This window comes from Chaetura pelagica, unplaced genomic scaffold (genome assembly GCF_000747805.2).
Source record: "Chaetura pelagica isolate M959 unplaced genomic scaffold, ChaPel_1.0 scaffold516, whole genome shotgun sequence".
Classification (NCBI taxonomy): domain Eukaryota; kingdom Metazoa; phylum Chordata; class Aves; order Apodiformes; family Apodidae; genus Chaetura; species Chaetura pelagica.
The window spans coordinates 331499-356006 of NW_009953654.1; the positions used below are offsets into that span (position 1 = coordinate 331499).

A 24508-nucleotide genomic window follows, 5' to 3' on the forward strand; every position below is an offset into this window, starting at 1 on the left:
CGGGACCGCCTGTAGGCTCCATCCACCAGCTGCTTTGCCCGTTCCACGCTGCTCTGCAGGGCCTGGTCTGACAGCGTTTCCAGCAGGTCTCCGAAAGGAGCAGGACAGAGCAGGGTAAGAGCCCTGATTCCCACCCGGGAGCCTCCCTGGGCTTCCCCCCTGCCTGCGGACAGAGCAGAGCTGGGAGCTGCTGCTGCTCCTCTCACTGCCTCACAGAACAGCTTTGGTTGGAAGAGACCTCTAAGCTCATCTAGTCCAACCTGAGACCCAACGTTACAAGTTCAGTGAGAGGAAGATCTGTGTATGTAGACACACATGTATAATCCTCCCTATATATTTATATTTTTAAAATAGATAGATATTCCTCAGAGGAGTCTGAGGGATTCCCTGCCAAGCATGGGAAGGGTGTCTCCATCAGGGGAGGCTTCAAATGGCCACCATGAGAGATGGAGGCATCATCCCTCCTGCTCTCTCACAGAACAGCAGTTGCTGTTTCTTCAAGGTGTTTTGGAACCCTCATTATTGTGACTCACCCCATTTCTGTGCCTCCAGCCACAGCTGCTCTCAGACAGCCTGCCCAGGTACCAGTGGCTGGGACAACAGGCATTGAAGGCCCAGCATGAAGAGTCTGCTTTTTTTTCTCATTAATGTCTTTACCCCCCTTTCAATCCCAGGTTGGTTATAGCCACGTTGCTGAGAAATCTCCAGTGAGTTCAGGCCCTTGCCCCAAGCACCAACTGGCCAAAGCTCAGATTCATCCATCCACCTGGAGCTGAAGGTCACACAGCCTGAGTCCCCCAGTGCTTTCTCCAGCTCATCCTGCAACCTCCTGCCACCCTCACTGCTCCCCCTCCTCTTGGCAGCCCCTCAAAGTGAATGGTGTCCCCATCATCTGCTGGCTGCAGAGCAGGAGGGGACAGGCCCTGCTGGGCTTCTCCCAGGGACAGCTTTCTCCTACAGCCTCCAGGGAAGGAGAAAACAAGAGAAATCAGCATAAAGTGGGACAATATCTCCAAATTCTCCCCAGGTTCTTTAAAATATCTTCCTTGATCAACCCCAAGTTGGCCTCTTTGGCAACCCTGGAGATCCCCTGCTGCTGTGCTGAGAACTCATCTCTGACAGAATTTTAAGAAATCAGACAGGACAGTAACTGATAAAAACCTGAAACAGCCAGGAGTTATGCCACAGGGGATCCAGGCTGACTGTGCTCCTTCTGACACCTCTGCAGGACTTTGCTGCTTACAATAGAATAATTCAGGCTCTTCTAGATATCACTTGAACTTTCCTGCTCAGAAAGGCCCTTGATCTGCAAAACCTGAGGAAGGGACAATACCATAGGAAGAAGATACAGATGCATGGAACAGGCTGAGGATCACCAGCAAGCCCAGGGAGATTTCTGTCTTCATGCCTGCAAAGAAATGCAAGAAGTGAAGAAATCCAAGAACCTGTGGATCTCACCATGCACTGGAAGGGTCAGTGCCCACGCTGCTGATGGCACCTGTCATGGGACCTCATAAGGTGCCCCCAGAGCAATGCTGCTCAAGAGTGACTGTGCTGCCTGGGAGGTTCTTGCAGTAGCAGATGAAATGGGAGCTGCCTTCTGCCCCAGGCACTGGTGGGAACTCACTGCTGAGAGACTGCAGGAACATCACACAAGGGAGGAGGGGACAGAGCACACTGCCTGGTGCCTGGGGCAGGAGCAACACTGAGTGTGCAGGGAGAGCTGGGGGGCAGCAGGCTCAGCCAGGCCAGCACAGGAGGTCCTCTGCACAGAGATGTTGGGGATGATTTTACCCAAAGCTGACCAGCTCACCTCCCACAGTTTCTCCAAAACCCCATCAGAACCCCAGAGCTTTGTACCCACCACGGAACTGCAGAAAAGGCAGCCCCAGAGCCCACCCTTAAGTGCTGAGCTAAACCCATTCTGTGTGGAGGAGCCTCCAGCACCAGAGGCAACGTAGCCCAGGCACATCCTGGCTGTGCCCCTCCAGGTGGAGGACAGCAGCTCTGCCAGGCCTGCAGCGAGGTGGAAGAAGCCATCACAGAAGCAGCAGGAAGCACAGAGCTCAGGTGGATGCTCCAAACACAGTCCCAGCCCCCAGCCCCCCACCCATAGTACGAAACAAGTGTCCCAGGAAAGTAAAAGCAAAGGTGCGACGGGTCAGGCTCTCACCAGCGACCTGCTGTTCTCCCCGTGGGTCCCTCTGCCCCTGCACTTTTATCTGCAGCGTGGCCTTATCTGCAACAGTTATCTGGATCAGGGTGTTATCTGCATTGGGGTGTCGTCTGCACTGGGGCAGCAGGCACCCAGCAGAGCTGACCCACAGGGCTTGGAAACCCCCAGGGTGCAAGGTCCAAGGAACTGTAGCACCCACCGCCCTGGCAGGGAAGCTCCTCTGCACCCCCACCTGGGTAGGCAGCCTGATGCTCAAGCTGAGCTCCCCCACTTGTTTGGGGGGCAGACGTAAGGCAGAACTTGGCCACTGTTTGAGAGTCTTGACTCCTGAAGATGTCTGACAGGGACAGGCATCCTTCCCTCGTGATGCTCTTCATCCTTTGCTGCTCTTAAAGTTTGAAAAAGATGTCTGGATATCCACCTGTGGAGGGAACAGCTCTGCTCAGCACAACCCACCTCACCTCCTCAGCCCAACCTGCCCTGTGTCAGTACTGTGATCTGGAAGGCTTCATGAATACTGCATCTTGTGCACTTCCCTGTGCAGACATGGCAGCAGGAGGAAACACCTGGATGATGATTTGAACAGGCTCCACCACCTTTCAGTTGCTGATCTGGAGCAGCTCAGGTGGGTCTCACCGCTGCCCAAACCGCCATTGGGAGCTCACCTGAGCACCACCTCTCCCTGGCCAAGTACAACCCAAGCTGATGGACAAACCCTCACTATGTCACAGCTGTGCCCAAGACAAAGCAGTGGCATCCTGCTGAGTCAGGCCAATGATCTGGAGACCAGTGATGAGTGGTGTTCCTCAGGGGTCAGTGTTGGGACTGGTGCTGCTCAACATCTTTGCTGGTAAAATGGATGGTGGAACCAAGTACACACTCAGAAGCTTTGCTGACAACACTAGGCTGTGGTAGACATGTTGAAGGGAAGGGAGACCATCCAGAGGGACCTGGACAGGCTTGACAGGTTAACCTGTCCAAACTTAATTAAATTCAACAAGACCAAGTGCAAGTTCCTGCACAAGCATTAGGGCAATCCCAAGCACCAATACAGGCTGGGGGATGAAGGGATTGAGAGCAGCCTGGAGAAGGACTTGGGGGTGTTGGGTGATGAGAAGTTCAACATGAGCTGGCACCGTGCGCTGGAGCCCAGAAACCAACCATGTCCTGGGCTGTGTCACCAGCAGAGTTACCAGCAGGGCTGGTAAGGGCTGGGAGGGGATTGTCCCCTCTGCTCTGCTCTGCTGAGACCCCCCTGCAGGGCTGGGGCAGTGCTGGGGTCCCAAACACTACAAGAACATGGAGCTTTTGGAGAGAGGTCAGAGGAGGCCATGGAGATGATCTGAGGGCTGGAGCAGTTCTGCTCTGGAGCCAGGCTGGGAGAGTTGGGGTGTTCAGCCTGGAGAAGAGAAGGCTCCAGGGAGACCTGAGAGCAGCTTCCAGTGCCTGAAGGGGCTCCAGGAAAGCTGGGGAGGGACCCTTCTGTGATCCTATGAGCTTGGCCTTTCTGAGACAGAAGCTGAGGACCTGCCCGAGCTGCCACCAGCAGGGCCTGCCCAGGGCTCTTGTGCACCGGGGCCAAGTGCACCCACTTTCTAAACCCCTGTCTGTGTCCTACCTCTGCTGCCCCACACAGCTCACCCATTAGAAAGGGAGAAGGACTTTTCAAAAGCCAGTGAGATAGTTAGTGTGTATCTGTGCTGATAACTGCATTTCACAATTAGGAAGTTACTTAATTTCCTCCAAACTGCTTCAGAAACCATGAAAGTGTGAGGTTTGGAGAGATGTTGTGTCTGTTCAGTCTTCCCAGATAACCATGTATGAGGAAGGCCACAGATCTGGGTGAGATTTCTGTTGCAGACCAGTGCAAGTGCCAAGCCCTCCTGCCCATCACCTGCAGCAGCCGAGGAGAGACCCTGTGCTGCTCCTCAAGAATACCTTGCTGCAAGCAGCAGGACCTCAGAGCACAGACCTGCCACCAACACAGCAATTAAAGCAGAACATTTAGATTCTATTCGTATTTTACCTGATTTGTTTCTTGTAACCTTCTGCATGTAGTTAACAAAGCCTGAAAGCCTAAAATCTTTCTCAAGACGACTTCTCTCAGCTTTGCTCTGAAGCCTGCCTGGTGTCAGGGAACCAACTGAATTGGGGTGACTTTGCTAAATGATCAGAGTCTGTATCTATCACAAAAAATTGCCAGGAGGCAGCTCAGCACACGCCTGGGGAGCAGAGACAACATGCACCTAACATGCATATGACAGGGTGAGGAGGGAGGAGAAGAGCAGCAGGATGATGAAGCCATCCTGCAGGCACCAGTTGCCTCCAGCTCTGGGCAGACCCCAAAACATTAGTCACTCTTCTTCCTCAAGGCTTTGTTCTGCAGTTTATCTCCTGATGAACTGATAAAAGCAATGACAATTTCTTTCAAAAGACCTTAAAAGAACTAAGGAAACTCCAGCTGGTAAATTCAGTTAGAATAGCAACCAACTTCCTCCATGGCAGGGCAAGCTGAAGATAAAGTACTGGGTTGCTGATGACTTTCATGGCTGAAGTCTGCTCCAGAAGTCATGGGAACTCCTTCCAGCATTCATAGCTCCAGCAACTTCATTCCTTCAAAACTTTAAACCTGTCCTTGCCCTGAGTCCTCTCCACCACAGCAGACAGCAGGTCACTGCAGTATCAGGATCCTCCTGAAACATCTCACTCCAAGGCTCAGCAGGTTCCCAGCCAAGTCCCTCCTGTCAGGAGAATTGTGCAAATTCCCCAGAAAAGCCCACGGTGCCTTTTGTCACTCTGGCTGAATTCCCAGAGGACCAAGGTACAGAACAGCCACTCCACACAACTGACCCCTCCAGTTACACACGGGTGGCCTCTGCAGAGCCCCACATGACACCAGAGATCGCAGGGCCAAGTGCTGGTGTTTCCACTGATGGGACAATGAGGCACCAACTACTCAATGAGTCACCAGAGCAAGGTACAGCAACAAGACCTGCAGTCTCTGACCTGAGCTTTTGGGATTGCCTTGTTTTTTTTCTTTCTTTTAGCCAAAGTATAATGGAGCAATAAAGAACATAACCCAGCTGAGTTGGTCCAGCTGGACGAGATAGGAAAAGCACCTTTTTTCTTCTCCTCTCCTGGGGTCAGATGCCACAGGCAGCAGCTTTGCTCAGTTCCAAACTTCGCTCAGATCTAAACATCTTATAGGCAAACAGGTTCTAAAACTGCAACTCCTGGGAAGACCGGAGGAACACTCGGTCACCTCCATTCCCCTCTTGCCCTCAGGGAGAGACATGGAAGCAGCAAAGCCTCTTCAGTATGCACAGCTCCTAGGCTGCTGATCTCCTGGGTAAGAAACATGGGAGAAGACCCTCACTGCAACCTCTCAGCAGCTGCTGGCAGTGATTGGACAGGTCCCACTGGCTGGACAGGACCAGTCACCACTGGCACCAAATGTGCCCGGACTGTCTCAAAGTTGTATCAGATGTTTAGGAAGCCTGCAAGTAGACTGTGGGCTCCATTTACAAAGACTGTTGTGGTGGGGCTGGTCTCTTCTGGGGCCCTTTTGCCATTTTGAGACATGACAGGGAATGGGGAGGGTGTGCAGGGTGGCCTGGGTGCTCCTGCCAGCCTTGGGCCCAGCAACACCCCCAACCCACAACCCTTCTGCCAGAGGCATCAGTACCAGCACAGCCCCATGCCCTTTGCTTCATAGAATCACAAAATTCCAGACTGGTTTGGGTTAGAAGGGACCTTCAAGATTACACAATTCCAACCCCCCTGCATGGGCAGCGACACCTCCCACCAGACCAGGTTGCTCCAAGCCTCATCCTTGAACACTCCCAGGGATGGAGCAGTCACAACCTCCCTGGGCAAACTGTTCAAGTATCTCACCACCCTCACAGTGAAGAATTCCCTCCTAATGTCTAACCTGAATCTCCACTTTCCAGTTTAAAACCATTTCCCCCTCATACTATTCCTCCCTGCCCCTGCAAAAAGTCCCTCCCTAGCTTTCCTGGAGCCTCTTCAGGCACTGGAAATTGCTATTAGGTCTCCACAGAGCCTTCTCCTCTCCAAGCTGAACTCCCTCAGCCTTTCTCCATACCCAGCACCCCCTTACAGGTAACAGCAAAGAGCAGAGAACAGTCTTGCAGTAAGAACCTGGTTGTGCAGTTCCCCCAGGTTTGGTGGCACCTGCAGTGAAGATGTCCACATCAACCACATAGGGACTAAAGCTGCATGAGGCCATGTAGGCAGTGCAGCACGGCCACTCTTGTGTCCAGCTGAGGTCTGCACATTGTAGAACCACACTCAGGCACTGTCACACCACGTAGGTGTAGGTTGGATACCAGGAAGCACTCCCCCCTGGAAAGGGTGATCAGACATTGGATGGACTGCCCAGGGAAGTGGTGGAGGCACAGTCCCTGGAGGTGTTCAAGGCAAGGCTGGATGTGGCACTTAGTTCCATGGTCTGGCTGATGTGGTGGTGTCAGGTCATAGGCTGGACTTGAAGGTCTTTTCCAGTCTTGGTGATTCTGTGATTCATGTAATCACACCCTGGGGCTTTCTTCCTCCTCCCTGTTTCTCTCTGAAACAGGAGAGGCCAACTCACCTCGCAGAGAAGGCAGCTCACACCATGATCCCAGCAAAGGTGGGCTCCTGTAGGAGATGTAAGGGATTGGCATCATTTTACCCTCTGCCCACTCCCCCTTAGAAGAAGCATCACTGAGTCTTGTTTTTTTTAAGGAAAATGTATTTTTGTGAAAATATACTTTATTGTAATAAAATCTGATATTAAATAAAAACATACCATACCACCAACACTTGTGGCCACTGTGCTGGCATCATTCACCTACCTCACATTAACTGTCCTTCCCAAAACAAACAACCCACTGAAACATGCAAAGAAACACTGAAAAGGCTAGAAACCATGTAGTACAAAACTCTCCGTGGCTTAGAAAGGGATGTGTCTTAACTCAGGGAATACATCATCTGGTATGAAAATAGCTGCAAACTCTCCATCATCCCCAGCTCTGCTCTCCAAAGGCTCCAGCTTGGGAGCAACTCACTGGAACAGCCAAATGAAACTGCAAACCAGGCAGACAAAAAGTTACTGAGAAATAGATAAATAAGGAAATGATAAATAAATAGATAAATAAATAGATAAATAAATAGATAAATAAATAGATAAGGCGGGGTCCCCAGCCAGTGTGTGGTCAAGGTGAAGCAGCCAAGAGCAGCTCACCCCAGCCCACCCGAGAGGCAGAAGGATCGACCTCTCCCCGGGGCGTCGCTCCTTCCCTGGGAACCCTCGTGCTGCAGGTGATGGAGGCAGGGTGGGATGCTCCCAGGCACAGCTGCTTATTTACAGGTTTACAGTACAAGTAACTCACTTGTCAGCCCAGAGACAGCACAAGGGGATTCATGGGAATGGAAAAGTGCAAATTTTCTTTGCAGGAAGTAAAGGAATTGACACAACCTCCTTTGGACCAGAGAAATACCAGGGTGTGCAGTAAAAGGGATCTCTTCTTAAAGGGGCTGGGGCTTTGCTGGGAAAAGCCATGGAGCTAACTTACAGCCAGAGTATCATTTCTAAGTGAAAATATTTACAGGGAACTGGTGCACTGAGGACTGCATGGAGCAGGACACACTGCTGTGGAGGCAGCTGTAACCTAGAGCTGAGGCCTCACACACCCCCAGACCACAACACTGTGTTCAGAGGCACTGCCCACACTGGGCAGGCACCCATGGCTGGGCTCTACACAGGGACCACAGCTCACAGACCCACTGAAGAGTTTTCTCTATTCAACATACACTGTTTCCCTATGAAAATACTCTAATCAGCTTATTGCAGAGGACCTCTCCTGAATGTTGAGTCCCTGTATGGTCTGCACAGGCAGTCTTTACAGAAAAATAAATCCCTTGTTAATTTTTCTTACTGGACCCAAGTTTTTTGAAGATCTTTTTTCCTTTGAAGAAAAAGCCTCTCCTTTTTTTGCTCCGACCAGGTACATCACTGCATTTGAAAGCAGCCAGCAATGCCTGCTGAGGACACTGCTCATCCATGACAAGGCAGGAAGGTGGTTGAGTAGGAGTCAGTGAGGATTCACTCTGATTAACAGACCCATCTGGATTTAACTGAGTGGGGAAAAAGAGAAAACAAAAGAAAAAATCAGAAGTTAGAGCTGATGAAGGACATCATGTCAACAGAAGCCTCAGCCAGAGAACCATGCCTTCTCCTCACCAGTCCATCCTTTACCCTGCATGGCTCAGCTCCTCTATGCAGTTGCAGATCTAGTGAGGAAGTTTCCAGTAAATTTTTTTTTACCCACTGCCAAGGCCCCACCTGAGCTCAGCCATTCTGAAATTCCTTAACTTTGGGCTAAGAGCAGGACAGCAGAAAAGCCCCACTGAGGACCTAGTGAAAGATGCTGTTCTACAGCTGGAGCTACAGAGGGCACAGCTGGGTGGATCCCAATGCACCAACACCTGCCTGTGCTGGGGGAGCCTGGTGAGCTCCCAGCACACTCTGGGACAGAGGTAGGGCATTAAAAAACCCAACCTTATAAGAACATGGGCTGCACAAGACCTTCAGAAGTTCAAGGAGGCTTCTGCAACAGTGGCCATGCTCTGTAAGAGAAATTGAGACCCTTGCAAGGCTGCTCAGCCTCTTTCAGGTCTCATCACAGGAGCAGCAGGGAGCAAAGTCTGATGCTCTGTGGTGGCACCAATAGTGAAGAAAAAGTTCATGATGGAGCAGGACAGGGAGAAGTCTTGGATCAAGTGACACACAGCGACTGGCATGTGTTCCTGAGTCACCCGAGCATTTGAGAACCTTAACTGGGATCCACAGTCCCAAATGATGCACTTTATGTGGCTCCTTGGAAAGGGCTTCCAGAAGTCAGGAGGTGACTGAGTCTGGGCTCAGTTTCCCCTTCACAAAACACTAATGGCAGCTCAGTTCCCAGCAGCAGTTCCTTTCTTTCCAGGACCTCTTGCTCGGTTTAGGTGTCCGGACAGGGACCATTTCTGATCCAGCAGGGAAAGCTTTCACAAGAAGCTGCAAAGTCCACCAGAGAAGAAGCTCTAGGTTTCTGAGGCCTCAGAGAGATGTTTTCCCACTGCTTTCTCTTCCACACAGCTTTCACAGCCCAGCATCTTCCAAGCTCCCAGATGCACATCCTATTATGGCATTACCAAAAATACCATGACATGGTATGGAGCTGTGAAACGTCACACTCAAGTTTCCAGGGGTCAAAAGCAAAAGCAGCACTGTCCTACCACCCTACTGCTGATACAGCACCACACCTCCTGTGACAGAGCACAAACAGTGGCTGTGACCTGTCCTCCCATCACAGGCTGCAGCCATGCTGTTGGATTCAACCTGCTGCAGGAAGAAAAAACTTCTGGTGTAAGGTGAGCAGAAAGCTCTTCTCAGCACGTGCAACACTTCTCACAGTACAGAACAGAATCACAGAATCATTAATGTTGGAAAAGACCTCTAGCATCATCAAGTCCAACCATCAACACACCACCACGTCAACTAAACCATGTCCTGAAGTGCTACATCCACATGTTATTTTGATTGTATCCAGGGGTGGTTACTCCACCACCACTCCAGGAAGCCTGTTCCAGGGCCTGACCACTCTTCAGTGAAGAAACTGTTCCTGATATCAAATCTGAACCTCTCCTGGAGCAACTTGAAGCCATTTCCTCTCATCCTACCACCGGTTACATAAGAGAAGAAACTGACTCCCCTTCACTCCAACCTCCTTTTAGGCAGTTGTAGATAATGAGATCTCCCCTCAGCCTCCTCTTCTAAACACCCCCAATTCTTTCAGCCACTGCTCACAAGACCTGTGCTCCAGAACTTCCACCAGCTTCATTGCTGTTCTCTGGAAATGCTCCAGCAACTATCAAGTCAGTCCTGAGCAGAGAGTACAGGGCTTTGAGAGAGCTCTGTCTTGATTTCAACACACCACTCCTCCCAACTTCAGAATGTTGAGACTCAGCTGCCATCTTGCAGCAATCACTTTCAACTGTCCCAAGTGTCAGTGCCATCAGACCTTCTCTTACCTGAGCTAAGGTCTATGGCTGCAGGGACAGAGATGTAACTCCTCTCAACCTCTCCTCATAACAGTAAGCAACAGAGTAGCTGATTTTTCCTGAACTCACACTGTTTTCACCTGGAAATCTTGTTCCACACATGTTCAGAAGCACTTGTCCAACTCTTATGCATGCTGTGTTGAAAGGCCAGCTGCTGCCAAGGCTGTGCTGCAAAGGGCTTGATGGCCCAGCCTGGCCCTTGGGAAAACTGCCTGCAAGGTCACTCCTCCACCCAAGGCTGCAGCACCCACTGCAGTTCCTGTGTTTCCTGACAGCAAGCACCAGCAAGGTGAAATGCTTGATGTTGATGGCCCAAGTGCTGGTCAGGTTTGGGAAGTCTGGAAATAAACCCAAATGAATCCAGATGAACCATTTTCAGCCAGTAATGAAAGATTTATGGAGGCAAAGATAAACGTAAACCACGTCAGGACTGAACTGGTAGCCCACTGGGCTCCAGAAGCTGTTTATGTGTCGTGCAACAAAGAATCCTTGGAGAAGATGCACAACAGCAGTGGGCTATCATCAGAAGGGGTTTCACCACCATGCAGTGAGTGCTCTCCCCTTTGAAGCTCAGCAGCTTCAACGGATGTAAGAGCCATGGAAAAGCTGCTGTGCAGCTGAGGCAGCAAAGCTCTATGCCCATGAGCCCCTCAAAACCACTTTTCTAGCCAAGGTGGGACAGTTTTATGGCAGATTTGAAGTGGCCCAACAAATCTTACATGATTTCCCATGTAGACTTAATGCAGGAAAGACTGTCTGCAAAATGAGAGGCAGTTACCCAGACCAACTCACAAATGTCACAACTATTTGCTGTAATAAGGATGTTGCAGTATCAGTGTCTTTATCAAGTATGAAACAGTTAAAAGGAAGGGACCAGTAGTTTCCTGTCTGGGTGGCTGAAAGTCCTGCTGATTCCCAGCTGTGGAATATTGTGCCCAGGCAGATTTCCACACCCAGAGGGACTCATATACAAGCATATGCAGATATTCTCAGAAGTCTCTATGCAGCAGATAAGCAACAGAAGTAGTTCAGATTTATCTGGTAAGAGACAACACTAAAATTAAGGATTCTTCTCTGAGAGATCTATGAAGTAAAAAATTTTCTGCCAAAATCCTCTTAAAAGCTACCAGGGTTGATAAACAGAAGAGTCACAATAGTTTTCAGGGGTGGTTTCACTGCTGTCTCAGTATCTGCACAATTTCAGGAAAACAATGTTTGAAACAAAGAAAAACACACATCTGCTCCCACTGCCCTCCAAAACCAGGAGCCTCACCCTAACACCCCCCCCCCAAAAAAAAATTGTTTAAGTGTTATCAGATAGAACAATTATCCTCACAAAGTTGGTTTTAGGGATTAAATGTTACTACTTCTCAAGTATCGAGTGAGTATTTATTTAGGAAGGAGTAAAATCAAGACCAGATAAACCCACAGGCTGAATATGGGGTGTGCTCAGCCTGAGCAGGATCTTGCCAAGGCCAAGCAAAGCTCTGGCTGCTGATGTGCTTGAACAGAGGTAGAAGGGCCAGGATGAATTTACAAAGCAGGTATTTTCTAAACCTGAATATCCAGCACAGTGCCATCATGGTCCCCAAAACCATGACATAATTGTTCCAAAGCATTGCACTTCACGCGCTGAACAGATCACAGCTTGTCTTTAATATAGAACCAATATGGCACCAGAGGCTTGGAAGGTGGACTTGCCAGCAAAGCCCAAACCAGCCTGTCAAACTACAAGCAAATAAAAGGAGAAAACTACAGGTGCAGGACCTTTTAATATGCTAGGCTGGGTGGGAGGGTGAAGAGGTCTTCTCACGTAAACTTACATGGTTGCTCTCCATGTATCATTCATATCTATCACTGGACTCTTCTCTTCCTCATTCTCTGAAGAAAATAACCGTCACGGGTGCATAATGCAGGCAGAAATAAATACATGACATCAATTAGAATCAAACACTTTCTGAAGTGCTTTTACAATTAGTCTTTGACAGAAACTGTATATTAATGATGCAAAAAAATTCATCTGACAACTGCAGCAGTAAAGCAACTGCTCTAAGCAGGTGAGTATGAGTGTTTCAGGGCCCTACTTGTGACCATAACTTCTTGGATACTCCATGCTGTATTTTTTTCTTGCTTAATCCCATCCCCAAGTATTGTCAGTTTGAAACTTAAACTCCTTCAGCTTTTTTAATTGCCAGCATTTTAAGACTCAGAAATAATTTCAAATTAACCATGTTCCCCAGGTCAACTTGGAAAGTAAATTGTCTTTAGTCCCAGGTCTTTGGCATAGCAGCAGGGAGAGGGGAAGTGTGAAGTTCAGAGAGGGTAAAAACATCAAATCCAAGAAGTTACAAGCAATTTTAAAATCACTTATGGTCATGCTGGGGAAGCTTCTGATGATATTAGGACTGGCTTTAATACAAACCCAAAAGTCTCTGTGATACCACAGCGTGTACACATGCCCCCTGATCTGCTGGGTCTTAGCTGGGACTGGTAAACTGCCATGCTGACCTTTAGAAGACTCCAACAATACCTTTCCAGAGGCTGCCAGGCATCTCTTGCCTTCAGTGATTTGTTGCATACCCTCCACTGTCCCATCCCAAACAGCAGCAGCAGAAGTTCTCTTTGTGTTGTACATGCCAACAACACACTTCGGCCAGCGTGTTCCTTAACTCCACCGAGTGAGTATATCACTGGTGTTTGGAAAGCTGCAGGTATGGCTCTGTCACTGTGAGAGCTCATTCCAGCTCAGGGCTGGCTCTCAGAATATTATAGTGTATATATGTATATGTAACAGAATCATCATCAGGGTTGGAAAAGACCTTCAAGATCATCAAGTCCAACCATCCACCCTACAACCCCCAACCATTAAACCACCTCCTGAAGCACAGTGTCTGCCTGTTTTTTTAACAGCCGTTCCAAGGCCTCACCACTCATTCTGTGAAGAAATTTTCCTAATATCCAATCGGAACCTCCCCTGGCACAGCTTAACCCCATTTCCTCTGGTCCTATCACTGGTCACCAGGAAGAAGAGCCCAACTCCCACCTCACCACAACCTCCTCTCAGGTAGTTATAGCCAGCAATGAGGTCTCCCCTCAGCCTCCTCTTCTCCAGGCTGAACAGCCCCAGCTCCCTCAGCCTCTCCTCATAAGACACGTTCTCCAGACCCCTCATGAGCCTGGTTGCCCTTCTCTGCACCCTCTCCAGCACCTCCATGTCCTTCCAAAACTGCACACAGGGCTCGAGGTACAGCCTCACCAAGGCTGAACAGAGGGTCAGGATCATTTCCCTGGTCCTGCTGGTCACACTATTCCTGATGCAGGCCAGAACGGCACCTGGGCATATCTATGGTTCCAAGCTAGAATCAGCCAGGACAGGGAGCCTGGTGAAGCAAGGAGGCAGCAGGACAGGAGGCAGAGTGTCAGTACACAGAAGTAGCCAACACGAAGTCATGACTAGATAGTTAACGTGGATTCCCACTGAAATAAAATTGGCTTAATCATCAAGTGAATATTCTGAGTCCCCAGACTTCAGACTATGAGGAAGAGCATTTCCTGAATCAGCTGAGTACCAAAACTACCAACTAAGGCAACAGATTCCTGCTCTGCAGACCCAAAGCCAGAGCTTAACACAAGCTCTGCTCTGCTGGGTCTCTGGCAGAGAACTGGAGACAAATGGAAAGGTCTGAAGAGCAGGCAAATCTGAAACATGTCTATTTTATGGGGGTTGTTTTTATCATATTTGAAAGGCATTTCTGTTAAAAAAAAAAAGGTGTCATGAACCATAGGAAAAAAGCTTAAGAGCCTTGAGCATGCAGGGGCCAAACTGCTGCACCTAGGGGAGCAGTCACCCACAGGGACATGGCACATCAAATTGGTGTGGCAGTTTCTTCACCAGTAAAACAGATGGGATGCAAACAGGAATATTTGAAAGAAGGGCAGTTTTGTTGTTTATGTTACTCTGTTTATCAGTCACTTTCTTACTCTCCCTTAATAACACACCATTAGCTAAATCAAACCAACCCTTTACGTCTACAAGAGGCAAGATAGCTCTCCAAGCCCTGAAGGTTGCCTCAACTTCCCAATGGTTTCTGGGAAGACCTAGGCTGGGGCTGAATAATGACCCCAGCATCTGAAACAGGCCCTTGTTGCTGCTGGTAGATACTGGAGAGAAGGGTTAGACTCCGAATTCATCTTGTTCTAATATTACTGGTTCACGTTTCCTTTGGCATCCTCTGTTGCTGTACATGAGTAATTTGGGAAGAGTTAAGTCATTTTGAGAGGGAAACTGAAGAAGGAAATCCACCCTGAGTGCTTCTTTCCTCCCAGGAAAGTTAAGCCTTGTGTAACCTCAGGGTAGTTACAGCTTATTAACCTGCAAATTCCCCAGCACGGACCAACACTGATGGGCTGGGAGGAAAGGGACTGAGTATCCTAACCAGGTAAGCACAAGGGACCTGGACAACTTCTGAGTTCAGAAGATGATCCAGCAAGCTATCCACAAACCTCTCTGAGTCAGGCCTGCCATCTGCTTTGGTAAGGAGGCATCAAGGCTGTAGTGCAGAGCCTGTACCCAGAGAGCTTGAAACACCTGGAAGCAAGAGACAGGGTTACCGCTGAAGCCTCAGGGAGATCAGACAGCATTTGAAGATAGAAATGGGAGGTGGATACAGAGAAAAGGAAGAGCTGAGCATGAAAGAGAGGACAAGGAATGCTGCAGAGAACAGGACAGCTAGGGTGCACCAGGAGAAGAGCTTAACAGAGGAGGACTCAGGGCCATACACTTCCTTACAGCCCATCCCCAAAGCCAATCCAGGCCTGCTCTTACACAATTCTATGGGTCTGGCACCACTTACTGGTGCCCATAACCTCCCAAGAAGAACTGAAGGTTGAGAACATGTGAGTTGACACCAAGATGCTCCCTCCCTCCCTGACTCCCACTCTCTAGAATGACACAGCATATGAGGTCCAGGGAGGTGTCAGACATCTGACTGAACCCACTGAGGATGGACTGAATCTGGCAGATGACCAATAGCTGTTTCAAGAGTACCAGCAACATATTGCAAGGGGTTAGGCTCAACCTTGGGATTCCCTGCATCTGTGGGATGCTTTCAAAGCCTTGGGATCCACCCTATAGATCAGTTTGGGAAAACTCCTAGTGTGTTTTGAATTTATCTGGGAGCACCTCGGTCTGGATAGATCTAACTCAGGATGAGCAGAAGAGCATTGGTGTTTGTGTGTCATTAACTCCAGAACTCTTTGGCACACCTATAAGCATATCTAAGGTATTTCATGTGTCTTGGGAGCTGCCTGAACTGCTTTTGCTTGCAGCAGCATTTCACCACTGACTCTTTTATGGAATTTGCTGGTGGACCCGGGATGATTTTTGCTTACATGGCTATAGTGAGACTGACACCCCACTGGATGTTGTTGTTTTGTGCCTTTCTTTGCACTACAGGAAAGTCTTCAGGAAGAGCTCCTAACACTCTCTTCTAAGCATTTTTAGCATCTCCCATGGAATTAAGTGAGCTGCATGCAGTAATTTCAATAATTTCACCAGATGCTGCATGCTGCACAATGCGCAATCTCCAGGCACTTGCCAGTTTGGATGCCTGTCCCAGGCAGAGTCACACAACCTTACCTGGCTCTCAGCACCCAGGAGAAAAGCTTCTTTATCTTTTGAATGAAGTTCCTCCAATGTGCCTCCATCTGAAGTCACTGCTTCCAAGAAGTTAGATGGGACAAGCCCCCTCTGTTGGTTCAGCTCTCCCTGCAAGATCAAGATCCAGTTTCCACATCAGGTTTCCTGGGTGATGGAGAAATAATCAACAGCAGAGCAGCCCCATGCAGAGAGTCCCAGGCTATGGGCTGAGAGAGGCCCAGGGACACACTCCTCTTGGAAGGATCCTCAGCAAATTTCACGAGTCACATTCTTGCTTGGTTGTGGAACAATTCAGAGCCCAAAATCACAGAAGAGAGTTAAGGCAGAAAAGATGGCAGCAAGCCATGAGAAATGTATTCTAGCAATGTAGACACTTCTACAAACTGAACACATTTCCACTTCTATCCTGGAAGCAACTGAAATAGGACTGTGCCATAAGCTTTTCAAAGGCCTTTGATTTGCTCTGGTATCTATATTTGTTTTTTAAAGAACGAGGAACCACGAGTACAATTTGTAGGCACTGCCTCAGTGCTCACTGAAGTCCAGAGCTGCAAACCAAGCTTGGCTGTATTCCTAAAAAATTGCTGGCAGTTCAAAAGCAGGTGGTCGGAGGAGGCAAAACCAACCCCAGCAATGTTGTTTGGCCAACAGTACAAAATAAGTCAAACAAAACATTCACAGTGATCCCCTCCAGGCTTTATCTGGAGCTAAACCTCAACTTTGATGTGTGAGGACACATTGCTTTCTGTGCAGGAAAAGGTGGATGGTCCAAGGCCCAGGATGGTATCTGAGCACACAGGTCATTGTCAGGCACACTCCAACAGACACCAGTGCTTGCTGCAGTAGGGGGGCTGGGGGTCATCACACACTTTTATTCTTACATTGCCATTTTAGCCTCCTGTCCTGGATGACACCATGTGTCTGAGAGCTGGGTGACAAATCACCTGAGAGCAGATGCTGATTGAGGCTCAGGGAAACCTGCAGTCAAGTTATGCCAAGAAATAAACTCAGAACCATTTGGATATTGGGTTTACAGGAGAAGCGTGGGCTGCCAAAAACAATCTGCCCTGCACTAAGCAGATATGTTTTGGGGTTTTTTTTGTTGTTTTTCAAAAGCAGAGTATTTTGTTCCCTGATTTCTGCTCTCCTGCCACTAGATGGACCCCAAGGATTTCAGATGTGTCCACAGGACCTTCCCCATCCCTGTACTTACGTAATAGAACCCATCATCATCCATGGACCCAAAAACAGTGATAATGTCCCCAGCACTGAAAGTCAGTTCAGCCTGCAAAGAGAAAGAACAAGAGTCACAGGAGAAGCACTGCCTGCCATTTCTTACCAGAAACACAAAGTCACCCTGGGCTTCGTGCAAGATCTCACCCTGAGGAAGGGAGACCACTGTAATAAGACTTGCAGGACCAGGATACAAAAGAGTAAGTGAAGTGTGTAACAGAGGAATTCAGTGCTAATGAAACATTTCATAAATTAAGACAAGAGCAAAGCCTGTTTCTTAGAGCAATTTTAGTAGGGCTTCCATCACAGAATGAGAATGTTGGGGTTGGAAGGGACCTCCAAAGATCAAAGTCCAACCCCCCTGCCAGTGCAGGACCAAAACTAGGGCAGGTCACTCAGAAAGGCATCCAGACAGGTCCAGAAAGTCTCCAGAGAAGGAGACTCCACAACCTCTCTGGGCAGCCTGTTCCAGGGCTCTGTCACCCTCACAGGAAAGAAGTTCTTCCTCATGTTTGGATTAGATGCAGGGAATGCTTGAAAAGCAAGTCCTTAGAAGACTGGTCCATTAAATTGGAGCTAAGCCTTCTTTCTTGAACAAAGACCTACACAGGTATATAACACAGAAGAAATGCTCCAAGACACACTCATATCAAGTACCAGAAGTGCATTCAAACCCTTAAGCAGGTTTTTTCCTTTTAGCATAGGGTGCCCTAGATCAGTTGCTAACAGTAGGGGCTCCTTCCTCCTGCCCCAGATCTGCCTAGTCCTGTCTAATCACTAGAGGATGCTCTGAGGCCATGAAATGCTTACAGAGATCCACTAAGACACTAAGACATGGAAATCATCTGGGGTAAATTGCTTCATATTCTCCACAGATAACTGAGTGATGTCATCAGAGAATGCATGAGAGAATGTATGAGTGAGCTACATTTTATTACTCCAGCCAACTCCTTTTAAGCAGCGGTATTTTCAAGCCGTAATTGTCTCTGTTTTGACTGAAGTGCTAAGAGATTTGGGACAGGAGGAAAAAGAGAAAGGAAAAAGAAACCTAGAGTAGGCTAAGCAGTGAGCAGCTCGTGGTTACCTCTACATCTGCATTTGGAGAGCTCTCCTTAGGGTTATAGTCAAAGACAGCCACCATACTTCGAGAAGTCAGCAGTTCAGCTTCAAAGTCTTTCTGCTTCTGTCCTGCAGGACAAAAATAAAACAAAATACCCTGAGCTGGAAGTTCTAGGATAAAATCCCAAATCAAAGCAACTCCTTCACCAGTCTTGGAGTGGACTGAGCAAGAAGAAAACAAGGAGGAAAACTGAATGGAAAGATCTTGGAGGTCCTAGATACATTTGGTAAAGCAGTTTTCTGATCTCCTGCATCACCTTGCAAGCACAAAAGTGGGGCATCTCCCCGTTACAGCATTCTGGTGTCCTGTCTATATATAGAGGAATGTTGTATTTCATGTTTTCTATTTATACACACACGAGTGTGTGTGTACAGGCCTGCTCTGAGTCTACAAAAGCAAAGTCCCATGTTACAGAAAACACGCATTGCCCAGTCCTTCATCTTACAGATTTAAGACCTGCTTCAGGTCAACAGTGGATGGGCCAGCAAGGGGTTTGCAAGCTTGGCTTCTGTGGGCATCAACAGATGACTACACATGTAAGCAGAGTGAGCACCTTCTCAAGGGACCTTGGATTTTAAGGACCATGACATCAGATGAATGAGATTTCCCTGCTCCTTCAAAGCACAACCACACATACTCTCTTAGTCAAAGGCCACTGCACCCACTACTAAATTAAATTAAAAGAACTAAAACTCTCCCTCCATGAGAATGACCATGTTCTTACAGTGCTCTGAAGCATCACTCCAGGGTCTTGCATTGGCCCTTGACCACAAAACACATCTGAATTACAATCATTCATGATCTACTCACAGTAAAGAAGAGCAATTCTCACCTGGGTGAGACTTGTACTTCTCCTTACCCAGCCCTGCTGAGGGAAGAAAATGCCTCATCAGAGAGAGTTCATCTTTCAACAGTGACCACATGACACAACTGACAAACAATAAAAAGAACAAAGAACAAGGCAGCAAACAACTGAAGCAAAATGTTCATGCAACTCAACGTCTACACCAGTAACCATGACTCAAGAACATCACAAGAAGCAGGTCAAGCTACAAAACTTTGGAAGGCATCACTGTTGTAAAAAACAACACCAGCACAGGGATGGCTTTGTTTTCCACTTCCTACCAGTTATACAGAGACAAACATCTGAGGGTCTTGTAAGCAAGGAGTAAAAATTCAAGGCAGTCTGTGATCCTATTGCAAAAATCAAAGTGGAAGCAGTGGGTGACACAGACCTTTCTTGGAGCGTCTGGGTTTTGGAGGAGGCACCATTTGGCGGCGTGGAGGTGGAGAAAATGTGCCATTTCCTTAATAAAAATCCAAAAAAGCAAATAAATAGACAAGAGAAACAGACAGTGAACAGAAAGTGAAACGCATCTTGAAGACTGCACAGGCAACAGAGCAGCAGGACATGCCTCCCCTGGGAAGCAGACATTGTGACTTTGATGGGCAAAGCCCAAATCTCCATTTCTTGTATGTGGATTCAGATGAGGCATGATCCACATCCCAAACACACACAGAAATCCACGTTGTATTTATGCCCTTCAGTCACACCACAGCACACAACAGACAACCTTCACTGCATCTCATCTTTCCAAAGCAGCATCATAAGGATAAAATAAAATCTTGACCATTAACCCTTGAAAAATTGCCAGGGAAGGTGCACCCCATCAACTCACTCAGGTGGGAAGGGAGCTCTCCAGCTAACGGTTCTACACTGAGCACGGCCAGGACTGGCTGAGTCCCTAGATAAGCCTGCAGAAGGAGTTCCCAGAACAAACTCTCCAAGGCAAATCCTTAGTTGTGGGGCTGTAATTTGGGTTTGCAGCAGCAGGAAAACACTAGAGGCACACAAAGCCTGGTTGCCTGTGGCAACAAGGTTCACACTCTGTCTATCTTTCACTGCCACCAACCTCCTGAACAATTGAAAACAGTTCAGGAGCAGGTCAAGCAATTAACACTGGTAGCAGAGTAGAGGTACAGGATGAGAGATGGGAGGGATAAGGGACAAGTATTGGGACACCAACGTGTTGCCAGCAGTTTCAGGGCAGCTCACAGCCACTGAGTTGCAGCCTGGCTCAGCGTGAGCTGGAATGGCTGCACAACCCAGGGGGGTTTCTCTCTTCTCCCTGAGTACAAGTACCAAGAAATAGGGAAGCTTCTGCAGCTCCTAACACACTGACTTTGGAGAGTAAGGAGAAGCCTAGGGACCAGGTCTGCTCCTTGTACACTCCTGATTGCCTACTGTCCAAGACTCTTCCTTCTCCTTCCCCACAACTTTCTCCATCTTTCTGCATTCCTAAGTCACAGATTCTCCCACCCAAGAGCAGGGTCAACTCTGTGGGTTCAATTGCAGACTCACAAAACAAAGGAGAGAACATAGAGGCAAAAACTCTCGTTCACACCCTTCATCTGCTCTTCAAACTTTTTTGTTTCGCCTTCTCTCCCAGCCTCCCCCACACTCTGTTTTGAGTTCACAGACACAATTACTCAGGCACAGGAACAGCTCCAGCAGCTGCAAATGCAGCCTCGGCCAGCGCTGCAGCAGCCAGGTGTGAACTGAGACCTCAGAACATCTGCATCCATCAAGACCACCGTGGTTTCCACAGCTACTAAACAAGCTTTCAGATCCTGGGGACCAGCCCACGAGACCATTTTTGATGGACTGCAGTGGCCACACAGATTGACAGCAAGACTGAGCTTTCCACAGTTCCGCAGAGAAATGTGCTGACAGCAGCACAGCCCACACAAAGGAGATAAAGTACCTGTGCTCTCCCTTGGTCTGTCAGCTGGTAGGAACCCTTGCTTTAGGAGCTGCTTCTTGATTTCATCACTGTCCACCTGGACTTCTGATACCATGTTGCAGGGAATGTACCCTTCCCTTCCTCCACACTGACCCCTGTAGAAGCCATCAGCATCCTTGTCTCCACATACCTGAATGGGAAAAGACAGTCCAGAGACTGTTACAGGCACTGAGACGCACAGAGAGGGGAAGCTAAGGATACTCCCAAGAATCATCCAAGGGTCTGCCTCCCAAGGGTTACGCTACCCCTGAAACATCAGATGGATCCATAGAGTAGGATACATCCACTGTGCTCTTACTTTCAGGATTTGTCCCTCCTTAAATGGAACCTCCTCTTCTGCTGCATCAGGGTTAGGAGACATAGAAATGGGATCGTAGTCAAAGAGAGCCACAAATATTCTAATGCCATCATCTTTAACAGAGGTTTCTGATGTGGTGCTCTTTGGAGGATCTGTGTGCAGAGAGAGGACACACCAGAGCTAAGGTCAGCACCACTGCCCTGCCCCAACCTCCACGGCCTGCTGGCCTCTCCCCTGCCATTCCCAGCAGCCTTCCTCTCTCCTGCACCCTCTCCCCGTTGCCCACTCACCTGGACAAGGGAGCAAAGGTTTCTGCATTTGACTTCTTCTTGTGCTCTTGTTCCCTCTCCTGCTGGGAGCCTGCCAGGCAGCTGTGCCAGGTGGCTCCTGGCCCCTGTGGTCTTTGTTACCAGGTGCCTGCAACAGGAACCACCAGAGAGTTAGTAGCAGCTTCTGTCTGTAGACTTGTGTGGCCAGTAAGAAGCCCAAAAGCACCTCGCAAAGAGCAGAGCATCCAAATGCAACATTCCTCTTCAGGGACACTCTAGAGCTGAAAGCACCAAGGGAGGTGGAAACCAGAACCAAGTACAGGCCAGCACCCTTGCCAGACACCAGTGACAACCCCTCTGGTGAGCATGAGGATGCAGGAAAGGGCATTTCAAGGAGGAAATGACATTGCAGTCATCATCTACAACAAGCTTTCTCAAATCAGCTTATTTCACCAGGGGCTTTCATTTGGGTCCTACAGCCTCCTGCTGTGGGAAGGAAGACCCAGTGAGAAAAGGAATACTGCATTGGTGACACTCAGTTAGCAGGAAAAGCAGAAACAGCTCACAAGAAAAGCCACAGAACAGCACAGAACTACAGAATCTCTCAAATATTCTTCCAGACAATCCTAGAGGAGGGTTCTTTCTCTGGACAACACTGAACAAAGCAAGATACAGGCAGGCCAGGGAAGCAGAGGGAAGCCACTGCAAGCTGCTTCAAAGCCAGAATAGGAAAAGTCACCCAACCCTTTTGTGCAAGGAGGTGCTACGTATCCCCTTCGAAGGATGTTGGAGCCTCCTTCTCCAGCCAGGTGACTTACAGTCCAGCTCCCAGCTCTGCTCCTCAGAACTGCTCTCACATCTCAGCACTTCCTTCTCCTGGCAGTAGGATTGGAGGCGTTGGCTTGGAGACCCAGCCCACTCCATACTCTGCTCTTCCATCATCTCCAGTCTGGTCAGGTCCCTTCCACCATCCATGTTGGTAACTTCAGACTGATCAGAGCAATCTTTCCAGTCCCTATGACAGCTCTGGGACCTTTCTGGCCACTGCCTGCTGTCAGGGAGGGATGTGCAGCTCAAATCCTGATCATCTTCAGAGTCATACTCAATATCTATTTCCAGGCTCCTGGGGCTGGAGCTGTGAGCTGCTGTCACAGCAGGTTCTGTAAACCCTGAAGCCACTGCTTTCATGGGGATTTTTCGTAAGGTGCCTTGTCTGGCACGACTGTACATATCAAACCCATCCTTACCCTCAGCACTGCTCACCACGTTCAGCTCCTCCCTGAGGCTAGGAGCTCTGTATAACCCACCTCCCATCTGGCTGCAGTTACCCAGCAGACGACTGCAGTGCTCTGTTAAATCATTCTGTCTCTTCCTACCCATCTCGGTCCGACTCCGGATCTTCTCTCGATAATTGTTCCCCTTCTTTTTGCTCCAAGCAAGACTTGCCCCCGTCCCAGGCTTTGGATCATTCTCCTGGTAGCCCCAGGAGTTCCAGTTTGCCTTCTTCTGACTCCAAGTCAGCTGGACAAAGGCAGGATTCCCGTGGTCCACATCCCCCCTGCTCTCATTAACACCACACTCCTTCTGTGGAGTCTGAGTGGACAGATCTGTGAAGGAATTACTCCCATCTGCCTTTAGAAATGTCTCCTTGTTAAGCAGCTTCTCTGTCCTTCCTGAATGGCAGGTAGGTGTTTCTAAGGAGTCTTGAGGATTTGCCTTTTCCTCCATAACATGCTTCTCATCCTCCTCTTCATCCTCATCTTCAGTCACTTCAGGGATGCTGAATAATTTCTTGCTGTGGTTTTTCTGAAGTGGGAGCTCTAGGATCCTCTCCAGAATCTCCTCATCGCTGTCAGTATCACAAAGATCCATCTGTACCCAGCCCCCGAGAAAAGCCACAGCCAGGACAAGCAAAGGGAAAAAGAGAGGAAATAAACATTAAAAAGAAAGGTAAAGTCACAGGTGATTCCCTCCCAGCACAGTGGAATGGAGCAGCAACTGTGGTCTGCAGCGAAGCAAGAAGAGAAAGCAAGAGAGAGTGATGGAGCTTCTGGCAAGGGACAATCAGATGACCTAGCAAAGCAGCAGAAAGCAAGACAGGCCAGTGCATGGAAGAGCTCCCCCTCAGCCTCTGCCTCTACACACACAACTATCTGCAGCACCCACCCCTACACAACCCACTTGATTGCCAGCAGTTGCAGCATCCCCAGCTGCAATGGTGCCAGGGCAGCAGCAGCACAGCCCCCCTGCAGCTACTCACTGCACATTCCTCCCTCTGCAGGGGTGAGTCTTAGTCTGTGCTCACACCAGGACCCACAGTCCTACCTTACCTCTCTGTCCCCACACAGGAACAGAAGGAAGTGACCCTGTGCAGCAAGATACCCCTTGGAGATGCTGCTGCCATGGCAGGACCTTCCCTGGGCCTTTCCCATTGTTTGCCAAGGTCTAGCTCTGAAGCACATTACTGTCTGCATACCCAGGTGAACAGAGTTGCCACAAATACTCATGAAAACCCTTTCCCTTCAAGGTGTCACACAGACTTCTATGTCTCTTGCAGCTGGGTAAGAGCCTACTAGGCTACAGAAAACTTTTGGGAAAACACTGCTGCATTTTAAAATCTCTCTTGGACCAACTGCAGAATGTATGTTTTTTTTCTTCTTACCACATTTGTAGTAAAATTAACAGGTAGAATCACAGGTGAATAATTTAATAAAGGTTGGAAGATACCTCTGGAGGTCTCCCATTCAACTTCCCTGACAATTTATATCATAACATCTTCTAAAACCTTTACAAATCGTTTACAAAGGATGTGTAGCTATCTATGTCTAAAAGCTGTAGGCAAG

General features: G+C 48.7%; 2 protein-coding genes across 2 annotated transcripts in view; both read right to left on the bottom strand.

Moving 5' to 3' along the window:
* The window catches only part of MPO (myeloperoxidase), a 28031-nt gene extending 26625 nt beyond the window's left edge, over nucleotides 1-1406 (bottom strand). Inside the window, 2 exon segments of the mRNA XM_010000217.1 lie at nucleotides 7-88; nucleotides 1334-1406. Of these exon segments, the coding sequence (XP_009998519.1) occupies nucleotides 7-88; nucleotides 1334-1406 (155 nt within the window).
* A 6685-nt stretch (nucleotides 1407-8091) lies between these two features.
* Nucleotides 8092-24508, bottom strand: part of BZRAP1 (benzodiazepine receptor (peripheral) associated protein 1) — a 41734-nt gene continuing 25317 nt past the window's right edge. Inside the window, exons 16-26 of the mRNA XM_010000199.1 lie at nucleotides 22410-23537; nucleotides 21687-21813; nucleotides 21397-21548; nucleotides 21060-21228; nucleotides 19530-19601; nucleotides 19127-19162; nucleotides 18259-18362; nucleotides 17155-17226; nucleotides 15921-16049; nucleotides 12106-12163; nucleotides 8092-8314 (exon numbers count right to left, since the gene is read on the bottom strand). Of these exons, the coding sequence (XP_009998501.1) occupies nucleotides 12137-12163; nucleotides 15921-16049; nucleotides 17155-17226; nucleotides 18259-18362; nucleotides 19127-19162; nucleotides 19530-19601; nucleotides 21060-21228; nucleotides 21397-21548; nucleotides 21687-21813; nucleotides 22410-23537 (2016 nt within the window). The 3' untranslated portion in view covers nucleotides 8092-8314; nucleotides 12106-12136. The remainder of the gene's footprint in view (nucleotides 8315-12105; nucleotides 12164-15920; nucleotides 16050-17154; nucleotides 17227-18258; nucleotides 18363-19126; nucleotides 19163-19529; nucleotides 19602-21059; nucleotides 21229-21396; nucleotides 21549-21686; nucleotides 21814-22409; nucleotides 23538-24508) is intronic.